A 23,617-nucleotide genomic window follows, 5' to 3' on the forward strand; every position below is an offset into this window, starting at 1 on the left:
AGGAGTGTAACATCAGAAACAGGACACATGTCCAACTATGAACAAGTGACAGAGGAAGGAATTTACTAAATTTCATGTTTTTTGACTGCTATGCAATGCCTGTTAAACTTCAAGATCACTTAACTAACACAATGAACTAGCTTCATAGCTAGAAGATAACTTAATGGTCATAAATTCTAACTTGCTCATTTTCAGATTAGTAAACTTAAGCTGGAAAGAAAAGTCACTCTCCTGAGGACAAATGACATTTTTACTTAGTGTAAATTCCCACAAGAAAAATAGCTAAGATAGAAAAATGCAAAATTCTATTAAAATGATTGACATAAATTACATTTAAAGGCAACAGGGATCCAAAGTATGGGTTAAGGAGCCCATGGAAGTAAAGAAGATTAGGAAAATCATCTTGTCTAGAGAGTAACTAAAGGAATAAGTCACCAAGATAAACAGTTACATAATCAACTCAAGAGAGAAGCTGCTGATGGGTGGAAAATTCCAGGCAGAGTGCTGGGATAATGAGAAGATACGGAAAGGAAAAAGAGGTCAAAAAGGACAAAGGCTGAACAGAAAACAGGCTAATAGAAAGAGCAATAATCTATTAAAAGTCAAAGCCACAGGAACATTATAGAGGTTAGGGTTTATGTTAACGCTTCTTCAGTCTTTTGCTTTGCTAGGGAATTTTCAGGCTATTTTAGTTCTGTCCAATAAGGCTTCCTGGGCTATTCCATGGCTGTACAGCAACTCCATTCCCTATAGCATAAATGCTATTTTTAGGGAGAGAAACATGCAAGCTTTATTCTTGTAGTTAAGAAAACTCTTAGGGTCTTAGAAAGACAGCAGAAACATCAAATATGTGTTTTCCATTGTGGCTCAAATAGACCAGACAACTTCTGGGAATTCAATTTGCTATAACCTTTGACATCTCAATAGAGCAGGGAGAAAAGCATATGTTTTTGTCATTGTTAATAACAAAATACTTTAGGAATGAGAACTGAAACTATAAAAATACAGAATTTTGTTAACATAAAGGGGTCATAAATTGTATTATACCATCTAATATTATTATTTTGTTGATGAGGTTAAGACACTGTGAGAGTTACTTTTATGTGTCAACTTGGGAGGGCCATGGCTATTTTAGGTCATCCAACAATGCTTCCCAGACTGTTCCATGGCTGTACAGCAACCCCATTTCCTATTGCATAAGTCAAACGGTATTTGGTAAGACGATATTCTGGATATTTCTGTGAAGGTGTTTTTGAAATCAGATTAATATTTTGAACTCAGATTAATATTTAAATTGGTGGATTTTTTAAAGTTAAATAAGGCTTTTATATTGATGTGTAGTAACAAGCAAAAGTTTTGCGCTCCCATTTCTGCAAGTTATATGAAGTTTAAAACCCAGTTCTACAGCTGACATTTTTAAAAGGCCTAAGACTTCCACATTGGTTAGACAACTCTCAGTTTAAAATAGTTTTTATTTTTTATTTTATTTTGATTTCAATAACTTTTCATGTACAAGTGTTTATTTGATACATGAATGAATTATATAGTGGTAAATTCTGAGATTTTAGTGCACCCATTACCCAAGTAGTGTACGTTGTACCTAAGGTGTAGTTTTCTTATCCCTAGCCCTGCTCCTGCTCACTCTCTTCTGAGTCTCTAAAGTCTATTATATCACTCTGTATGCTTTTGCATACTCATAGCTTAGCTCCCACTTATAAGTGAGAATATTTGGTTTTTGGTTCTCCACTCCTGTGGTACTTCACTTAGCATAATGGCCTCCAGCTCCATCCAAGTTGTTGCAAAAGACATTATTTTATTCCTTTTAATGGCTGAATAGTATTCCACGGTATATACATGGAACATTTTCTTTATACATTCATTAGCTGATGGGCATTTAGGTTGGTACCACATCTTTGAAATTGTGAATTATGCTGCTATAAACAAACAAGTACAAGTGTCTTTTTCATATAATGACTTCTTCTCCTTTGGGTAGATATCCAGTAGTGGGATTGCTGGATCAAATGGTAGATCTACTTTTATTAATAGCTCTTTAAGGAATCTCCATACTATTTTGCATAGAGGTTATACTAATTTACACTTTCACCAGCAGTGTATAAGTATTCCCTTTTCCCCATATCCCTGCTAACATCTATTGTATTCAGACTTTTTAGTAATGGCCATTCTTACAGGATTATGGTGGTATATCTCATTGTGGTTTTAATTTGCATTTCCCTGATGATTAATGATGTTGAACAGTTTTTCATATGTTTGTTGGTCTTCATATATTTTCTTTTGAGAAATGTCTATTCATGTCCTTTGCCCACTTTTTAATGGACTTATTTTATTTTTCTTGGTGATTTGAGCTCCTTGTAGATTCAGGATATTAATCCTTTGTTGGATGCATAGATTGCAAATACTGTCTCCCATTCTTTGGTTTGTCTGTTTATTCTGCTGTGCAGAAGAATTTTAGTTAATTAGATCCCATTTATTTTTGTTGTTGTTGCATTTGCTTTTGGGGTCTTAGTCATGAATTCTTTGCCTAGGCCGATGTCTAGAAAAGTTTTTCCAATGTTGTCTCCTAGAATTTTTAATAGGTTCAGGTGTTATATTTAAGTCTCTGATCCATCATGAGTTGCTTTTTGTATAAGGTGAGAGATAGAGTTCTGGTTTTATTCTTCTACATGTGGCTTGCCAGTTTTGCCAGCACCATTTATTAAATAGGGTATCTATTTCCCAATTTATGTTTTTGTATGCTTTGTCAAAGATCAGTTGGCTGTACATATTTGGCTTTGTTTCTGAGTTCTCTATTCTGTTCCATTGGTCTATGTGCATACTTTCATACCTGTACCATGCTGTTTTGGTAATTACAGCCTTGTAGTATAATTTGAAGTCCAGTGATGTGATGCGTCCTGATTTGTTTTTTTGTTTTTGTTCAGTTTTTTTGTATTGTTTTGTTTTTTGCTTAGGATTGCTTTGGCTATTTGGGCTCCTTTGGGTTCCATATTAATTTTAGAATCATTTTTTCTAATTCTGTGAAAAATAATATTGGTATTTTGATGGGAATGGCATTGAATCTGTAGATTGCTTCAGGCAGTATAGTCATTCTGACAATATTGATTCTTCCAATCCATGAGCATGAGATGCATTTCCATTTGCTTGTGTCACCTATGATTTCTTTTGGCAGTGTTTTGTAGTTCTCCTTGTAGAGATCTTTCACCTGTTTAGTTAAATATATTCCTGAGTATTTTTATTTTGTTTGCAGCTATTATAAACAGATTGAATCCTCAATTTGATTCTTAGTTTGGTCATTTTGGTGTAGCAGGGCTACTGATTTGTGTACATTGACTTTGTAACCTAAGACTTGACTGAATTAATTTATCAAATCTAAGTTTTTTGGAGGAGTCTTTAGGATTTTCTAGGTATACAATCATATTATCTGCAAACAGCCAAGTTGGACTTCCTCTTTTCCAATTTGGATGCCCTTTATTTCTTTCTCTTGCTTAATTGCTCTGCACTTCCAGAACTATGTTGAATAGGGATAGTGAAAGTGGGCATACTTGTCTTGTTCCTGTTCAGGGGTAAAGGTTTCAACTTTTCCCCATTCAGTATGATGGTGGCTGTGTGTTTGTCATAGATGGCTTTTATTATTTTGAGATAAGTGCCTTACGTGCCTAGTTTGTTGAGAGTTTTTATCATAAAGGGATGATGGATTTTGTTAAATACTTTTTCTGCATCTATTGAGATGATCATATGGCTCTGGGTTTTAATTCTGTTTATGTGATTCATTACAGTTATTGATTTGTGTATGTTAAACTATCCCTGCATCCCTGGGATGAAAACCACTTGCTTATGATGAATTACTTTCTTGATGTGCTGTTGGATTCAGTTAGCTAGTATTTGATTGAGGATTTTTGCATCAGTGTTCGTTAGGGAAATTGGTCTGTAGTTGTGTCCTTTCCAGCTTTTGGTATCAGGGTGATACTAGCTTCATAGAATGATTTAGGGAGGATTCCTTCTTTCTCAGTCTTTTGGAATAGTTTCAGTGGGATTTGTATCAATTCTTCTTTGAATGTCTGATAGAATTCAGTGAATACATCTGGTCCTAGACTTTTTTTGTTGACGGTTTTAAAATTACTAGTTCAATCTTGCTGTTTGTTACTGGTTTGTTTAAGGTTTCCATTTCTTCCTGATTTAATCTAGGTGGGTTGTATGCTTATGGGAATGTGTCCATTTCCTCTACGTTTTCTAGTTTGTCAAAATGGTTTTTATTTAAATAATGTAAACTAAGTATATAAATCATCATCTTTTCTTTTCTTTTTTTAAAAATTTTTTTAGACGTGGTCTCACTTCCATCGCCCAGGCTAGACTGCAGTGGTGCAATCACAGCTCACTGTATCCGCGATTTCCTGGGTTCAGGTGATTCTTCCATCTCAGTCTCCCGAGTAATTGGCGCTACAGGCGCACACTACCACACTCAGCTGACTTTTATTTTGTATTTTTAGTAGAGACAGGGTTTCATCATGTTGCCCAGGCTGTTCTTGAACTCCTTGGCTCAAGCGATTCACACACCTCTGCCTCCCAAAGTGCTGGCATTACAAGTGTGATCCACTACCCTGGGCCAGAACTAATCATCTTTAATATGTAAATAGTCCCTTGGGCTAGGGAGGCAGAGGTTACAGTGAGTCGAAAGACTGCATCACTGTACTCTGACCTGGGTGACAGAGTGAGATGCTATCTCAAGAACAAAAACAAAAATAATCCACAAAGTAAACAGAATGCTATAGTTGACAATCTTATTTAATTAAATAGTATTTAACAAATATATGCAAAACTCTTCGGTTAGTATATTTCAAAACCATTGTAAATCTCCAGCAAATGGAATATTAAAGTGTGCCCTTCAGCAAGTCCTTTTCCTTCTGCAGGCTCTTGTTTTCTCATTGTTTAATTTAGGGGACTGGAAAAAATAAGTGATTCTTTATTACTTTTGGATTAAAAACTAGTTAGGGAATTTTGGCGGGGTGCGGTGGCTCATGCCTGTAATCCCAGTACTTTGGGACGCCAAGGCAGGCGGATCGCGAGGTCAGGAGTTCGAGACCAGACTGGTCAATATGGTGAAACCCTGTCTCTACTAAAAATACAAAAATTAGCTGGGCTTGGTGGCACGTGCCTGTAGTCCCAGCTATTTGGGAGGCTGAGGCAGAAGAATCACTTGAACCTGGGAGGCAGAGGTTGCAGTGAGCCAAAATCACACCATTGCACTCCAGCTGGGGCAACAGAGCAAGACTCCATCAAAAAAAACACAAAAAAGCAAAAAACAAAACCTACTTAGTCATCTCATGGATGCTATATACTTTCACATCAAGAAATTCATATTCAGACATTCTGCATATAACAAGGATAAGAAACCTTTTCATGTTCCTGTACTTAATATACCAAATGATATTTAAGCATCTTTCCAGTTTTAACATTCAATGAGTCTCTACAGCAACTCAAGGTAACTGGCTCACTCCAATCACCTTTCCAAACAACAGTCATGTGATTTCTCTTCGAAGTCCATCCTCTCTCAAGTCTTCCTGGCTCTAGATCTTTTCCTTTCTTTAAGACTTAGTTTATATCTTATAATAAAGATAATTAAATGGCTTTCTTTAAAGATCTCAACATCACACTGTTTGCTGCATTCTTCTTGGCTTTGGACATCATATGAACTATGCACCCAGCTCTGTCTGCATGATTCAACCCTGGATGACTATGTACATGTGTACATATGTCCAGTACTGGATCTTAGCTGTAGAGAGTATACAGCATACTTCTCATTCATGGTACACTATCATCACTGATACCTTATCTTATTTTTCTGTTTCCTTTTTGCCCCATTTACCTCCTCCATTGTCCTCTCTCCTGCCCACCAAAATTTCTATTAACTTAAAGTTCTTCAGAGATTAAAATTTTAGAGCTGCAGACTAAGACACTTTAGGTCTAGTTCCAAACACTTGTTTTACAATGAGAAGAACTGAGAAGCAAAGAAGTCATTCTTAAAATATAAGTAAAGTCCTCTCAGTTCACCTTAAGTTATCACATCATAGAGAAGCACACTTGGTAGCTCTTAGTAAAATGTCCACAGCTGTGTTGAGGTCAAACAAGGGAGGTCGAGGCTTCTGTTTCTGAGTGAACTTGATAGCAACATAAAAACTCCAGAGGTTGCGCTACATACCCGCACCTGAGGAGTAGGGAGAAGAGACTGTTTCTCCAGTGAGAGAGTAGGAGGCAGCAAGCAGTCTCCGCTCTTGCCTTTCACTTGCCTGTCCCACTTCCAGTCCCTTGGGCCTGCTCTCTCATTTGTGAGACTGCCTTTTGTATTTGGCCTTTTCTTTTTGGAGCTAGTTGGGGCGTCTAGTCCTTACAACTAAAAGATTGTTGACTAAAACATACACCAGTATCTACAATGTTAAACAGTTTAATTCAACTTTGAAAAATGGTCAGTTTTAGAACTCTTGAGCCCACAGGTTCTGCTTGAATCATAAAGCTCTAAAATAAAGAGTCCACTTATTCATGATTCAACTTTATATAATAATTATAAAGACCTTGCCTTTCAAATAAGGTAAAAGTCACCTCCTCGAAGTACAAAAACATATTCTGGATGAGTAATATATTAATGTGTTATATAGGTATGAGCATTCAAAAACTCTGCCAACTTTTAAAATGGTTTTCCCTCTAGCTTTTTTTTTCAGTGTATCATTTCACTCACTCTATAAAATGAATCTAGCTCTTAAATTTTCAAGATTCATAACATTCAACTAATATGCATTACATATATACATTATATATATACACACATACACATAATTTCAACCTTAGAGAAAAGTTGGCAAGAAAACTATGAAGTACTTTTTTTCCTGAACCACCTGAGAGTAAGGTGGGCTACAGAATGCCCCTTCACTCCTATATATTTGTTTGTAATTGCCACAAACAAGGATATTCCCCTACACAACCTTCAAAATCAGGAATTTTAACGCTGATACACTTCTATCATCTATTCTACAGAGCCCATTCGGATTTTATCAACTGTCCTAAATATGTCCTTTATAACAAAATGATCTAATCCAGGATCATGTGTTACTTATAGTTGTCAAGTTTCTAATCTCCTTCAATCTGGAGGAGTTCCTCACTCTTTTCTTGAATTTCATGAACTTAACATTTTTTTTTTTTTAAGATTTCAGGCCAGTTGTTCTACAGACTGTTCCTGAATTTGGGTTTGTTGTATAGTCCCTCATGATTTTATTTTTGACAGGCACATCACAGAAGTGATGCTGAGGTCTTCTCATTGCATCCTCTCAGGTGCTGTGTGGTTTGCATTCATCTCATTACTAGTTATGTTTGCTTTGAGTACTTGATTAATGGTTGTGTCTGCCAGTCTTCTCCCCTGTAATCTTTCCCTCTTTCTTTTGTAATTAATTAGTATTTTGTGGAGAGATATTTTGAAACAATTAAGCTACCCTATTTCTAATCAAAACTTAACCCACTAGTTTTAGCAGCCATTGAAATTTTTGGATGAATTAATTATGATGAATTTTAAAATTACACAATTTCTTCTATCTTTACTCCTCAGCATTCTTCTGCAAGGAAAAGCTTTTGCTTCTCCCCATTCACTTAATTATGTATGTATTTATGGCAGTATGGATTAATGGAATTTTTATTGCATTCAGTGAATTACCATCATTACCAGCAATATTAGTATTTTGGTGCTCAAACTGTCCCAGATCTAGAGAGTAAGAATAGATTCAAGTTGGCTTCTGTGTGCTTCTGACATGTCTCCATCATTATTTGAGTATTTCCTTATTTGGAGGGCACAGTAAGTTCCAGGGTCATCTCACAGAGCCCTAAAATCAGCCTTTCTCCAAGAATCCTTGATTCCTTTTAGTTGACAATTACTTTTAAAAACCAAAAGCTAGGGGCTAGATGTGCTCTCTTAATGCGCCCTCTTAGCAGAATTAGCTAGGTAATATGTACGTACACACACACACACACACACACACACGCATTCACATTACGATTATTTTTGTATCTGTTTATATATATTAAAACGGTAAGTTCACATTGATACCTCCAATTCCAATCCAACATCACTATAATTCTTTTCTCTAACAGTAAGAAACCTGCCTCCCGTTGTCCTCAGTATATCTCCCGATGGTATCAGGCCTCCTTTAGGCAACCAGTCTTTTCTCTTCACCCTGATCCCTATGCAGATGCCTTTTTCATCTACAGGAAGTTCTTCCCCATACAGGGTCATCCCCATCACCCTACATGGATGCACTTCTCATCCCACTTGAGGACCCAACACTCCCTGCCAGAGACACCTTCCTCACCCCTCTCAGGCTCCAAACTGCCTCCTGAGCTGCACCTGGACTCCCATGCTTGCTTGTCCCACCTAATGGCTTTTGTTCTAAATTATTCAGAAAGAAAGGAAGGATTGAAGGGCACTTCATAGTTTTTAAGTTCGGGTGTACTGCCTCACTTGGTGCTAAAAAGTGGGTTATTAATAAACAAATCACAACCTCTCTTTGACCTACATTATGCATTGGTGATTTGGTCTAAAATTGGGCATGTGGGTAATAAGAGATTTAAAACCATAAAATATTCTGTCATAAGAATGAGGTCTAAATAAATCACAAAAAGTACATTCTGTACTTTTGTATTGAAATGTTAAGTATCCCATTGGAAATGAAGTTCCCCAGAGAGAAATCCGCAGAAATGAGAACTGAGGGCTGTCCTTTAAATTTAGTCTCTTTCATTTTCTATTCAAGATAAGGATTGTTTTTTTCAGACATTAGTTCACTTGCCTGAAGGGATGTATCTCCTGGGAAGTCATATTATTTATTGACTGATCATATACCAGTGATGGCTAATACATTTCATTAATAATATTTATAACCTCAATTGTCATTTTGCTCTCTGAGGAGTCTGGTGATGTTTTGTAAAAGAATACCCCATTTAACAAAAACTAAAAGGTTTTCTTAAAGGCGTATTCATAACGAGCATTAGCAAACTGAATCTTACTTTTAGTGTAATGAGGTAGCTTCATATTTAAGGTAATACTGAATTTATTCTAGCAGAGGGTTATTGTTTTCTTTTTGGGAAACATAGAGGCATCTCTTTTGGAAACTCAGATTTTCATTATTTAGCAACTATTTATTAAACACCTACTATATGTACAGCACTGAGCTATAGGCTAAGTAGGAATATTATCTCATAATAATGATAACAGTTCAGATTTTCTGAATTACAAAGTATCAGTAATTATACTAAGTAGTTTGTCTCTGGCATCCCATTTACTCTTCACAGCAACCAGTCTTAGGAGGTAGAGACTTTTTCACACTTGTAGATGCGCAGGTTGATGCCCTTGTAGATTCTGTGTGACTTTCTCATTGTCACACAATTATATGGCAAGTCTTCCCCCTCCTTCATTCATTCATTTATTAAGTACTTTCAAAATGTTAGCACTGTACTTGGTTCTAGGGACAAAGTGATAAAGTGATAGACCAGACAGAAAAATCTATGGCTTAGCAGAGGAAGTACTCAAATAAAATATGATTACAATAAAGTCTGACAACTGGTTGGCTAAATGAAGTGCAGGGTGTTGGGGAAAACTCGGGCAAGCAGAAGTTAGCGAGATGCTGTTAGATATGAGTTCTAAATTTCTTTTCAAAGAGTCAATATGTCAGTATGTTCAATTCCTTGCCGTCTACTTTTACACTTAACTTCTTCATAAAGCAATCTTTTTCGATTACCTGCTCCACCCTGACTCATTCAGATTATCTACTCCACCCTGACTCATTCCCATTACCTGCTCCGCCCTGACTCGTTCTGATTACCTGCTCCACCCTGACTCATTCCAATTGCCTGCTCTATCCTGACTCATTCCGATTACCTACTCCACCCTGACTCATTCCCATTACCTGTTCCACCCTGACTCATTCCGATTACCTGCTCCACCCTGACTCATTCCGATTACCTACTCCATCCTGACTCATTCCCATTACCTGCTCTGTCATAACCATTTTTCCCACCAAACCACTCATCCTGTCACTCTCTTTAAGTCAGCCAATCAGAATTGGTTTTGCCTGTGCGGTCTAACCCTAGCCAATAGGGGAACAACACAGCAGCAGGGGCCACATGCATCAGGGATAAGAACCCCTTTCCCTCCCTTGTCCAAGTGTGCGCTCACCACTGCTCCATCTGTAAGGGTGCACCCTTCTATAGAAGAACCTTGCCTTACTAAGAATTAAAAAGAGAATTTTATATTTGAGTGCTATTTCTTTTGTGGCACTGAAACTTTATATATAACAGGGCAGAAGGGAGGGAAGGTTTCTATGCAGGGAAAGCATCATGTTTGTAACTGGTCAAAAAGTTCAGAAGCTACTCTTAGATACACAGAGAAATTGTAATTTCTTCATTTTGCCTATAACTATTATGGCTTTTCCCCAAGCCCATGCCCACTGACTGGAACAAAAATAAAGCTCAGTTAAATTCAATAAATCTGTAAGTCCTTTCAGATAGGGTTCAGTCTGTCTTGTATAAAAGTGTTTGCTCCATTTCTCAGGTGGCATCCCTCCTCAGAAAGGGTCTCACTCTGTCACCCAGGCTAGAATGCAGTGGTGCTATCACAGCTCACTGCAGCCTCGAACTCCCAGGCCCAAGCAATCCTCCCACCTCAGCCTCCTGAATAGCTGGGGTTACAGATGTATCTGACCATGCTTGACTAACTTTTTAAAATAAGCTTCTGTAGAGACAGGTTCTTGCTATATTGCCCAGCCTGGCCTCCAACTCCTAGGCTCAAGTAATCCTCCTGCCTCATCCTTTCAAAGTGCTGGGATTATAGGCATGAACCACCATGCCTGCCCCTCCTCCTTCTTATAAGACCTTGTGTCAGGGAGAAAAGAGAGGGTCCTTGGGCATGGTGGCTCTCTAGTTTTCGGGGCCATATACTTTTGTCTGCCTAGCCTCTAGGTGCCCTACTGGGCTCCCAGGCCATACTCTGCCTCCAGGGAGCTTGTGGTCTGTTCCTCTCATGCAGACAGGGCTTCCTGTGGCTCCTCCTGCAGATTTGCTCAGTTTGCTCCAGTTGGAGCTGAGAATACTCCGAGGTCTGCCTGTGACTCCCATTTAGACACAGCAGAGCCGGCTCAGGGGATCTGCTCAGTGCCTCACTGTACATCCCCCTTAACTTCTGAAAAACCCCCTCTAGAAACTCTCCAGCTAGATTATCAACTACTTTCAGGTTTCTGGAAACTAAAGCTAAGGGTTTGGGGGAAGCTAACTTGAGTCTTTCCCCTACTGATCACTCTGCCCCTACAGGTTAGCAATGATGTGGCTCACCCCAGACAGGAATGCGGCAGATTCTGAGTGGCTTCCTCAGGAATGCCGAGCGAGAGCGGTAGAAAGTGTGAGGGTGACGTGGTTTGGTTCTGCATCCCCACCCAAATGTCATATCAAATTGTCATTTCCAATGTTGGGGGAGGGACCTGGTGGGAGATGATTGGTTCATGGGGCAGACTTCCCCTTGCTGTTGTCGTGATAATGAGTTCTCACGAGATGTACTTGCTTAAAAGTGTGTAGCCCTTCCCCCTTCACACTCTCTCTCCTGCCACCATGGTAAGATATGCCGGCTTCGTCTTTGCCCTCCTGCCATGATTGTAAGTTTCCCGAAGCCTCCCCAGCCATGCCTTGTGCACAGCTTGTGGAACTGTGAGTCAATTAAATCTCTTTTCTTTATAAGTTACCCAGTCTCAGGTAGTTCGTTATAGCAGTGTGAGAACGGACTAATACAGAAGGTAAGAGCTCCTTCCTGCCCTCATCATCATTTTAAAAGCTCATCTCCTATACTCCAGCCTGGGCGACAGAGTGAAACTCTGTTTCAAAAAAAAAAAAAAAGAAAAAACTCATCTCACCGCCCTGCCTCGCCTTGTTTCATCTTTCCACAACGACCCTAGAATTGGAAAAGGTTTCTCCCTTCTTTCTATCCTCACTTACGAAAAACCCTATGGTGTATCCCTGAAAACTCACTCTCCATATGCTAAAGAGAAGGTAAAGCAATTTAGACAGACTTTCCTCAGGAGACAGGCTTTCCTCAAGAGATAGCCTCGCTATAAATTCCTATTTTTGAATGCTAAAAACTGTTACCTCAGTCTTTTTTTTTTTTTTTTTTGCAATTTGCATTTCTTCTAGAATAAATGTTAATATTTTCCCACTGCCAAACAGAGTGATGCCTCAGGCACACTGGGGTGAAGATCATGTTATCAGGCAGGAAAAAAAGAAAAAGCACATCAATAAATTTCAAAGTACTTTCCAAGTTACAAGTGTAAGAGCTCCGACTGGGAAAGATTATGGCACATTTAAGGTAGTGAAAGATGCCGACCTGACTAATAGGTAACGGGAAGAGAGGGTACCTAATTAGCACCAAGAGATATAAAGAAGTTATTACTCATTACTTGCTTACTGTGTGCCAGCATGGAGGATCAGAAGGAACAGCTCTCCCCAAGGGATGGGGATACTGAACAAGGTAGTGGCAGAATCAGATGTGTTTTTTGAAAGGATCCCCCATGTGGAGAAAGGAGTGGAAGGAAGGGAAGGAGATTAGGATGTAGCGAGTTCAGTAAAGTATAACTGCAGGAGCCCAGGCAAGAGATGAGGGCTAGAACCAGGGCAGGAGCAGTAAAGACGGAATCTCGGGATATCTGACAGAGAAACAAGTTTTGTGACTAAGTTGTATAAGTGGGAGGTGAAAACAAGGGAAGACTCGAGGATGAGCTTAAGATTTTCATCTTGCGCAACGAGTAGATGCAGGCGACTTTCTAAGACAAGAAACTCTTTATATGTAGCAGATTTCTAGGGACAGATGAGGTGGTACAGCTCCATTTTGGACATTCTGAGTATGAGGTGCCTGATGGTCATCTAAGATCTTCAGTACCCGATAATGAGCTGATAGTACAATTATGAAGTGGCAGATTCAAATAAAATTGATTCTAAAATCCTTTACTCCCAGCTGTAGCTTTCTCTGAAAATTTGATTTAAAAATAAAATGAGGACATTGATTTTCAGTTTGATTCTGCAGGTTGTGGTTTACCACATCTTGTTCTTTCTGCCCTCAAGAAATTTCAATATAAACTTACACCCCTACCATCCTCAGGTTTTAATTCATACAACAACCTACTAATCACCATAGGCAAACTGAATCCATGTCCTCTTACTGTGGAGAATAGAAATATTATAAGCACTACCTTATATGTAATTAATAATATTTTGGTGTCAGACACCAGGAATGCATTTCATAAGCAACTGGCCCTCTTTTCTAATTATTGCCGAAAATCTACAAATCAAATAATGTAAGACCAAAGCTCTCATTTTGTTAACTACTCCAATTTATGATGTTTTAAAAAGGTATCATATAAAGGCCAGGTACAGTGGCTCACGCCTGTAATCCCAGTACTTTGGGAGGCCGAGGCGGGTGGACCACGAGGACAGGAGATCAAGACCATCCTGGCTAGCACAGTGAAACCCCGTCTCTGTTATGAAATACAAAAAATTAGCCGAGCGAGGTGGCAGGCACCTGTAGTCCCAGCTACTTTGTAGGCTGAGGCAGGAGAATGGTGTGAACCCCGGAGGTGGAGCTTGCAGTGAGCCGAGATTGCACCACTGCACTCCAGCCTGGGCGACAGAGGCGAGACTCCATCTCAAAAAAAAAAACAAAAACAACAAAATCATATAAAAGGTTGCCTTATTTGTTATCTAAGTATATGTTTTTAATCTAGTTTGTTTTGGAGGGAATCATGGGAATTTACATTTCTCAAAGCTTCTGGTTTACTAAATTTTTCTTTAACAGCTAAAACGTTGTTTATTCATACTTGTTTTAACAATTTTCAATCTACGCTATGCTTACTGTATCGATTTTTTAGAGGAGGGGAATTGTGAGATTCCAAGTTAAATAGCAAGTTCTCCATTGAGTCTGTCTTAGAGTATAGCCAAAATGATTTTCTGGAGAGAATAACGGCCCCTCCTGTGGAGCAGTGAAGAATGAGTTGTAATTTCAAGCAGAAGTCCTTATTAGTACACTAACCCAGATAGATTGCTCAAGGCTCTGAATTCAACCAGAAACAAAGACTAGCCGCACCCCAGTTATTAATCAGGAATTCACAAATTCACTGCTGCTTAGTAGTTTTCAGATGCACAGGTGAGAAAAACAAAGCACATGCACATGCATGTTTGAGGATACACCATTCACCCATTCCTCTCTAGATGTTCTGAAATTCATTCCTGGGCTAAGCCAAAATACTTGGATATTAAAGAAATTTTAAAAATTAACCCATTAACTTGCTGAGCTTTAGTTTCCAAAATGCAAAATGAAAGAAGATTCACTCATTCAACTAACATTCAGTGGACTTCTATACTCAAAGCATTAGGTCTACAAAATAGACTAAGACAGAGTCCCACTTCTCAAAGACCCTGTCTGTCCACCTATATTTCTAAGTACCTTTATCTATAAACACCAAATGTATAATTATAATTCTATATGATAAATGCAAACATGGAAGTATACACAGGTTACAGAAGCACAAGGAGGGATACCTTACCCAACTACAGTGCAAAAGGGAAAGAGAATAATGACTGAAGGATACTGAGACATCTTCAGGATTACTGTCATCCACTCTCACAAGAAAGTTTAGTAAATATGGAAATTTATTTATTTATTATCTCACATAACAAAAGGTCCAGAGATAAGGCAGCCTCCAAAGTTGATTGACTTAGTGGCTCAATTATGTTATCAAACACCCCCATTCTTCCCCTCTCTCAGCTCTGCCTTTCTCAGAGTTGGCTTTCTGCTTAGGACAGAGCATCTTAGTCACAGGTAACTGTAGCAGTTTCCGGCATCACTATATGACATGCAAGGGTCCTGAGGAAGAAAGAGACCATCTTTTCCTCTTTCTCCTTAGGAGGGAGGAAATACTCCCAGATGATAATGAAAATTTCCCCTCACATCTCAAAATCCTGGATTTGGATATATGGCCATTTGCAAACCAATCACTAGTAGGAGCCATGCGATTGTCATTATAGGCTTACAGTAATCATTTGAGATGCTGTCTGTTTTAGAGGATCAACTACGCATGTTACTACACTGGTATTATATGAGCACAAACTAGCTGACTTGAAAGAAGTCACCCTTTATTCTGGGAATCTCTCATTTGCCAAATTATCTCTGCACTTCTTACCTCAATAAGGTATTACTGATTTTTCCTCTATTTGCAATACCTAGACAGGAAGTCATTTGAAAAAGATCACATCATACCATACTAGTTCATCATGCAGTTAAAACTCATGCAGTTTAAACAAAACTTACCAAAATCTACTAGTTTCACTCCACCTTCAGTGGTCAATAGAATGTTATTTCCTTTCACATCTCTGTGGATAGTTTTGTTGTTATGCAAATGTTGAAGTCCCTAGACGATGAGAAGTATATAATGACTCTTAACAAAAGCATCAGACAACAAAAATTTTCAGATGATGTACTTGTACAAAATCAATAGGAAACACATAATAAAATTAACATTCAGACACTCAAATGTTTCACATTGAGTTAGTCACATCAAAGAACATAATTTCCAGTTTGAATCATATAAAAATTCACAAAATCAAAGCATGCTCCTTACTTCTTAGCAAATAGCATATTACAAATGTGTGATTTTCAATGGAAGAAACTATTTCATATACTTATTTAAGGTAATGGCCAAAAAACCCTATTATTAGTTTTCTACCTTCATCACTATCTCAGTCTCAGAAATACACTTAAGAGGTCAGAATTCAGGATCCTGTTGGTACAATGAGAGTAGATTTGTAGTGGAAAAAAAGAATTAGCTATGCTGAACATGTAAGATTTTGCATATATTCTTGCATCAATAAATACTAATGTAGTATAACTAGTGACATTTTTCTAAAAATAGGATCTACATTTTTTTTAACTGGAACTGCTTCATAATTAATGCACAAACAATTTAAATTGCCTTACCATTAGTGCTTCATGTAAAATATAGGCAATTAGAGGCTCACTCATTCTTTCACCCCTCTTCAGAAATCCTTTCACAAGGTCAGTCACTGATCCTCCATTGCACAGCTAAACAAGAATATTTTAAGATGGCTATTAAAATACATGTGACATTTTATGTTCCTTCTAGAAAAGGTTTTCCAAAACATTTTTAAAAGTGTTCCAACATTCTGTTTCAAATGATTAATGCCATTATCTTTATGATTTCATAAATAAAATGAATATATAAACTTATACTTGTGTAAAATTAATTCCTAGAACACAATTTTCACATGAATTAATTTTTAGAAGATAATTTGGAGACGCACTGAGCTTGATTTTCAAATTCAAGGATAAGAATTATGATTCTACAAATCATTCTCAAATTTTAGGATCTAGGGCTTAAGAGCATTATTAATTTCTGATAGTGTAATCAATAATGCAATAGATTGTCATCTCAAAACACAGTTATATACTATTTTGTATGTACATTAATTTAAAAATTTGAAAAAATTTCAGGATACATTATTACAGTAAGTATTACAAATAATATCTTAGAAAATTATCTAGAACATCATGTACCCATACGTACTTTAGTATCCTCCTTCCCCTCCTCACCCCCAAAACAGGGAGAACGCCCATAGAAAAACAAGAGGAAGGAACATGGTAGGGGAGTTTTCCACATCTCGGTTCTCCAAAGTTAGGTAACATTAAATCCCACAGAAAACTTTCTAAAGAGCTGTATGTTTGCAGAACAGAGAAACACTGATATTAGCAGCAAATATTAATAGAAAAGGGAAGGAACTGGATGAATGGCCCTGGAACAAGAGAACGTCCCAGTGAAGCACTGACCCACAAATCCTTGATCCTCCAATCCCTAATACTTCAGCCTTTGCCTTCAGCCTTGCCAAACATCCCAGGGCTCCTTTCTGTCTGTGGTTTCCCTGCCATCACCCTGATGTACTGGGCTTCCTCCTTTCTCACCTGCTTGGGAACTAAAGAAACCATCTTTTCGCTGACTCTCTTCTAACCCAAGTCAGAAAGTGAAAGCAAATTGAAAAACTGAATAAATTTTCTCATGCAATTTTTCTAATGTGGTGATTAGATTTTATTGGAGGCCTGAACACTTTTGGTACATTGTGGACTAGATAATAATAGTTAAGATGAATTGCATACTTACTTTGTGCCAGGCACATTTCTAATCAGTTTACATGATTTATCCTAAACTTCACCACAGTCTGAAGTAGGTAGTATCATCTTCATGTTAAAGATGAAAAAACTGAGGCATATTTATAATTGGTGCTTTTCTTCATTCAAAGAAAACTTCTTTCAGGTTATACAGGAGTATGTGCAGCCTAGCACTCCAAGATTTGCATTTTTCTTATGTATCAGGAAGGGTAATACCCTTTTAGCTGCATAAACACAAGAGTGTTGCTACCCTGGAAGCAGAATAAAAGGTCAGACTGGCTCCACTGTGGCCTAGTGCTACTGGCTCACAAAAGTACTCACAATTTATTGAAAAGAAATTGTATCTTTTAAACTGCAAGCTGCTTATTTAAAAAAAAAAGTCAAAAAACTAAGTTTGGCTGGGTGCAGTGGCTCACATCTGTAATCCAGCCCTTTAGCAGGCCGAGGTGAAAGGATCACTTGAGGCTACGAGTTAGAGACCAGCCTGGGCAACACAGGAAGACCCCTGTCTCTAAAATAACTTTTTATAAAAATTAGCCAGGCATAGTGGCACATAGCTGGGGTTCAGCTATTTGGTAGGCTGAGGCAGGATTGCACAAGCCTATGAGGTCAAGGCTGCAGTGAGCTACTGCACCCATCTAGGTGACGGAGTGAGACAGTCTCTAAAAAAAAAGTAAAAAAAACAACAACAAGTTTTAGCTTTTTAAACTTCTAGAAAGCACTGTAGGGAAACTAAATTTATCTTTCTCTTCTCTAAAGTCTGGCCTCTATGTGGCTGTACTTTCTGCAATTGACTATCATGTTAATACAAGAGTAAATATTTGGCTTCTTTGACTTAGCATAATGCATTTCAGATTCATCTATGTTGTCGCACATTCTTTTTCTAAATGCTGTTTTAATGTTTTCAATTCCTTTTTTTTTTAATGCTGAGTATTCCACTGAATGGATGAACCACTGTTTATTCATTTATAAAACTGAAAGGCATTTGAGTTGTTTTTGGCAATTATAAGTGAAACTGCTATGAACATTCACGTGCAGATTTTGATGTGAATATAAGTTTTCATTTCTCTTGGGTAAATACAAAGAGAGGAAACTGCTGAATCCTATGGGTTACATATTTAACTGTCCGCATCAGCCAGACTCTTTCCCTTGGCGGCTATGGTTATACCATCTGCAGCCCCTCTAGCAGTGTATCAGAGTTCTAGTTGTTCCATATCTTCATCAGCACTTGACATTGTGAGGTGTTTTGTTAAAGCCATTCTATTTTTTTATTTATTGTACTTATTTTATTTTTATTTAAATTTTTTAAAATTTCAATAGGTTTTTAGGGAACAGGTAGTGTTTGGTCACATGAATAAGTTCTTTAGTGGTGATTTCTGAGATTTTGGTGCGCCCATCACCCGAGCTGTGTACACTGTACCCAATGTGCTGTCTTTTATCCCTCATCACCCACCCACACTTTCCCCCAAGTCCCCAATGTCCAGTGTATCATTCTTATGCCTTTGTGTCCTCATAGCTTAGCTCCACATATGAGTGAGAACACATGATGTTTGGTTTTCCATTCCTGAGTTACTTCACTTAGAATAATGTAGAATAATCATCTCCAATTCCATCCAGGTTGCTGTGAATGCCATTATTTCATTCCTTTTTATGGCTGAGTACTATTCGATCATATATATACACACACATATATATGTGTATATATATATATGTGTATATATATATCACATTTTCTTTATCCACCTCTTCATTGGTGGGCATTTGGGCTGGTTCCATGTTTTTGCAATTGCAAATTGTGCTGCTAATGAACATGTGTGTACAAGTATCTTCTTCATATAATGATTTCTTTTCCACTGGGTAGATACCTAGTAGTGGGATTGCTGGATCAAATGGTAGATTTACTTTTAGTTCTTTAAGGAATCTCTACACTGTTTTCCATAGTGGTTCCATAGTGGTGTTGATAGGAGTGTAAAAGTGTTCCCTTTTCACTGCTTCCACGCAAACATCTATTATTTTTTGAGTTTTTGATTATGGCCATTCTTGAAGGAGTGAGGTGGTTTCACATTGTGGTTTTGATTTGCATTTCTCTGATAATTAGTGATGTTGAGCATTTTTTCATATGCTTTTTGACCATTTATGTATCTTCTTTTGAGAATTGTCTATTCATGTCTTTAGCCCACTTTTTGATGGGATTTTTTTTTTCTTGCTGATTTGTTTGAGTTCTTTGTAGATCCTGGATATTAGTTCTTCATCAGATATATAGATTTTGAAGATTTTCTCTCACTCTGTGGGTTGTCTGTTAACTCTACTGATTACTTATTTTGCTGTGCAGAAGCTTTTTAGTTTAATTAAGTTCCATCTATTTATCTTTGTTTTTGTTGCATTTGCTTTTGGGTTCTTGGTCATGAAGTCTTTGCCTAAGCCAATGTCTAAAAGGGTTTTTCCCATATTATTTTCTAGAATCTTCATGGATTCAAGTCTTAGATTTAAGTCTTTGATCCATCTTGAGTTGATTTTTGTGGAAGGTAAGAGATGAGAATCCAGTTTCATTCTTCCATATGTGGCTTGCCAATTATCCCAGCACCATTTGTTGAATAGAGTATCCTCTCCCCACTTCATGTTTTTGTTTGCTTTGTTGAAGATCAATTGGCTGTGGTATTTGGCTTTATTTCTAGGTTCTCTATTCTGTTCCATTGGTCTATGTGCCTGTTTTTATATCAGTACCATGCTGTTTTGGTGACTATGGCCTACAGTGTAGTTTGAAGTTGGGTAATGTGATGCCTCCAGATTTATTCTCTTTGCTTAGTCTTGCTTTGGCTATTTGGGCTCTTTTTGGTTCCATATGAATTTCACGATTGTTTTTTCTAGTTCTGTGAAGAATGATAGCTATATTTTGATGGAAATTGCATTGAATTTGTGGATTGCTTTTGGCAGTATGGTCATTTTCACGATATTGATTCTACATATCCATGAGCATCAGTTGTGTTTCCACTTTTTTGTGTCATCTGTGATTTCTTTCAGTACTGTTTTGTAGTTTTCCTTGTAAGAGGTCTTTCACATCCTCGGTTGGATATATTCCTAAATAGCTTATTCATTTATTTTTGCAGCTATTGTTAAAGAGGTTGAGTTACTGATTTGATTCTCACCTTAGGTGTTGTTGGCGTATAGCAGAGCCACTGATTTGTGTACATCAATTTTGTTTCCTGAAATTTTGCTGAATTCATTTACCAGTTGTAGGAGCTTTTCGGATGAGTCTTTAGGATTTTTCTAAGTATAAGATCATATCATCAGCAAAGAGTGACAGTTTGACTTCCTCTTTACTGATTTGAATGTTCTTTATTTCTTTCTCTTGACTGACTGCTCTGGCAAGGAATTCCAGTACTATGTTGAATAGAAGTGGCGAGAGTGGGCATCCTTGTCTTGTTCCAGTTCTCAGGGGGAATGCTTTCAACTTTACCCTGTTCAGTATAATGTTGGCTGTGGGTTTGTTGTTGATGGTCTTTATTACCTTAAGGTATTTCCTTTCTATGCCAATTTTCCTGAGGGGTTTAATCATAAAGCGATGCTGGATTTTGTCAAATGCTTTTTCTGCATCTGTTGAGATGATCATGTAATTATTATTTTTAATTCTGCTTATGTGGTGTGTCACATTTGTTGACTTACATATGTTAAACTATCCCTGGATCCCTGGTATAAAACCTACTTGATCATGGTGAATTATTGTTTTGATATGCTGTTGGATTCAGTTTGCTAGTATTTTGTTGAGGACTTTTGCATCTGTGTGCATCAGGGATATGTAGTTTTCTTCTGGTCTGCAGTTTTCTTTTTTTGTTATGTCCTACCCTGGTTTTGGTATTAGGATGATACTGGCTTCATAGAATGATTTAGGGAGAATTCCCTCTTTCTCTATCTTTTGGAATAGTATCAATAGGATTGGTACCAATTCTTCTTTGAATGTCTGATAGAATTCAGCTGTGAATCTGTCTGATCCTGGACTTTTTTTGGTTGGCAATTTTTTTTATTACCATTTCAATCTCACTGCTTGTTATTAGTCCGTCAGAGATTCTATAACTTCCTGGTTTAATCTAGGAGGGTTATATTTCCAGGAATTTATCCATCTTCTCTAGATTTCCCAGTTTATGTGCTCAAAGGTGTTCATAGTATCCTTGAATAATCTTTTGTATTTCTCTGGTATCAGTTGTAATATCTCCCATTTCGTTTTCAATTGAGCTTATTTGTATCTTCTGTCTTCTTTTCTTGGTTAATCTTTGTCTAACCAGCGTTTTATTTCATTTGCCTGTTGTATTTTTTGTTTGTTTCAGTTCCATTCAGTTCTATTCTAATCTTCATTATTTCTTTTCTTCTGCTGGGTTTGGGTTTGGATTGTTTTTGCTTCTCCAGTTCTGTGAGGTGTGACTTTAGATTGTATATATTTGTGCTCTTTCAGAATTTTTTTTTTTTTTTTTTGAGACGGAGTCTTGCTTTGTCACTCAGGCTGGAGTGCAGTGGCGTGATCTCAGCTCACTGCAACCTCTGTCTCTGGGGTTCAAGCAATTCTCCTGCCTCAGTCTCCCAAGTAGCTGGGACTACAGGCACACACCGTCACGCCCAGCTAATTTTTTGAATTTTAGTAGAAACGTGGTTTCACCATGTTGCCCAGGCTGGCTGCAAACTCCTGAGCTCAGACAATCTGCCTGCCTCCGCATCCCAAAGTGCTGGGATTACAGGTGTGAGCCACCAAGCCCAGCCTCAGACTTTCTGATATAGGGATTTAATGCTATGAACTTTCCTCTTAGCACTGCTTTTGCTGTATCCCAGAGTTTTTGATAGGCTGTGTCACTATTATTGTTCAGTTTAAAGAAATTTTTAATTTCCATCTTGATTTCATTGTTGACCAGTGATCATTTAGGAGCAGGTTATTTAATTTCCATGTATTTGCATGATTTTGAGGGTTCCTTTTGGAGTTGATTTCCAATTTTATTTCACTGTGGTCTTGATATGGCTTTAATGACTGGAGGAACACCAGGGTTTTGGTTTTGTGCTGATAGGACACAGACACATGTGGAGTGGTTTTAAGGAGCGAAAAGTTTAACGGGCAAGAAAGAGGAAGAGAACAGCTTCCCTGTACAGAGACAAGGGAAGGGGGCTTGGAACAAAAAGAAACCCTGTGTGAGGTAGAAAGGTAGTTTATTATATCGGGAGGCTGGAGGAGGTTGTATCTGGTTTGCATAGGGCCCAGGGGATTGGTTTGACTAGGTGTGTTATTTATGTAGCCTGCGAAAAACCTGGCCCCTTTACCTTAAGTTTATGTGAGTTCTTATGTGTTAGGTGAGTCTTCTGAAGACAGTAGAAACTTGGTTGGTAAATTCTTATCCATTCTGTCACTCTGTATCATTTAAGTGGAGTATTTAGGCCATTTACATTCAATGCTAGTACTGAGATGTGAGGTACTATTCTATTCATCATGCTATTTGTTGCCTGAATACCTTGATTCTTTTTCATTGTATTATTTTTATATAGGTTCTGTGAGATTTATGCTTTAAGGAGATTCTATTTCATTGTATTTGGAGGATCTCTTTCAAGATTTAGAGCTCCTTTTACCAGTTCTTGTAGTGCTGGCCTGGTAGTGGTGAATTCTCTCAGCATTTGTTTGTCTGGAAAAGATCTTCTTTCCTTCATTTATGAAGCTTAGTTTCTCTGGATACAAAATTCTGGGCTGATAATTGTTTTGTTTAAGGAGTTAAAAATTGGACCTCAATCCCTTCGAGCTTGTAGGGTTTCTGCTGAGAAATCTGCTGTTAATCTGATATGTTTTCTTTTATAGGTTACCAGATGCTTTTGCCTCACAGCTCTTAACATTCTTTCCTTTGTCTTGACTTTAGATAACCTGATGACTATATGCCTAGGCAATGATGTTTTGTGATGAATTTCCCAGGTGTTCTTTGAGCTTCTTGTATTTGGATGTATTTGCTAGATCTTTAGCAAGGCTGGGAAGTTTTCCTCAATTATTCCCTCAAATATGTTTTCGAAACTTTTAGATTTCTCTTCTTCCTCAGGAACACCAATTATTCTTAGGTCTGGATATTTAACATAGTCCAAAATTTCTTGGAGGCTTTATTCACTTTTCAAAATTCATTTTTCTGGCTGGGCATGGTGGTTCACGCCTGTAATCCCAGCACTTTCGGAGGCCGAGGCAGGCAGATCACAAGGTCAGGAGATCAAGACCATCCTGGCTAACATGGTGAAACCCCGTCTCTACTAAAAATACAAACAAAAAATTAGCCAGGTTTGGTGGTGGGCACCTGTAGTCCCAGCTACTCGGGAGGCTGAGACAGGAGAATGGCGTGAACCCAGGAGGTG

General features: G+C 37.9%; 1 protein-coding gene across 1 annotated transcript in view; it reads right to left on the minus strand.

Annotated features, from left to right (window-relative positions):
* The window catches only part of MYO3A (myosin IIIA), a 261,495-nt gene that overhangs the window by 186,940 nt on the left and 50,938 nt on the right, over positions 1-23,617 (minus strand). Inside the window, exons 5-6 of the mRNA XM_011963820.1 lie at positions 16,055-16,159; positions 15,389-15,488 (exon numbers count right to left, since the gene is read on the minus strand). Coding sequence (XP_011819210.1) covers positions 15,389-15,488; positions 16,055-16,159 — 205 coding nt within the window. The remainder of the gene's footprint in view (positions 1-15,388; positions 15,489-16,054; positions 16,160-23,617) is intronic.

Source organism: Colobus angolensis, unplaced genomic scaffold, assembly GCF_000951035.1.
Source record: "Colobus angolensis palliatus isolate OR3802 unplaced genomic scaffold, Cang.pa_1.0 Scaffold63, whole genome shotgun sequence".
In the NCBI taxonomy this organism is placed as follows: domain Eukaryota; kingdom Metazoa; phylum Chordata; class Mammalia; order Primates; family Cercopithecidae; genus Colobus; species Colobus angolensis.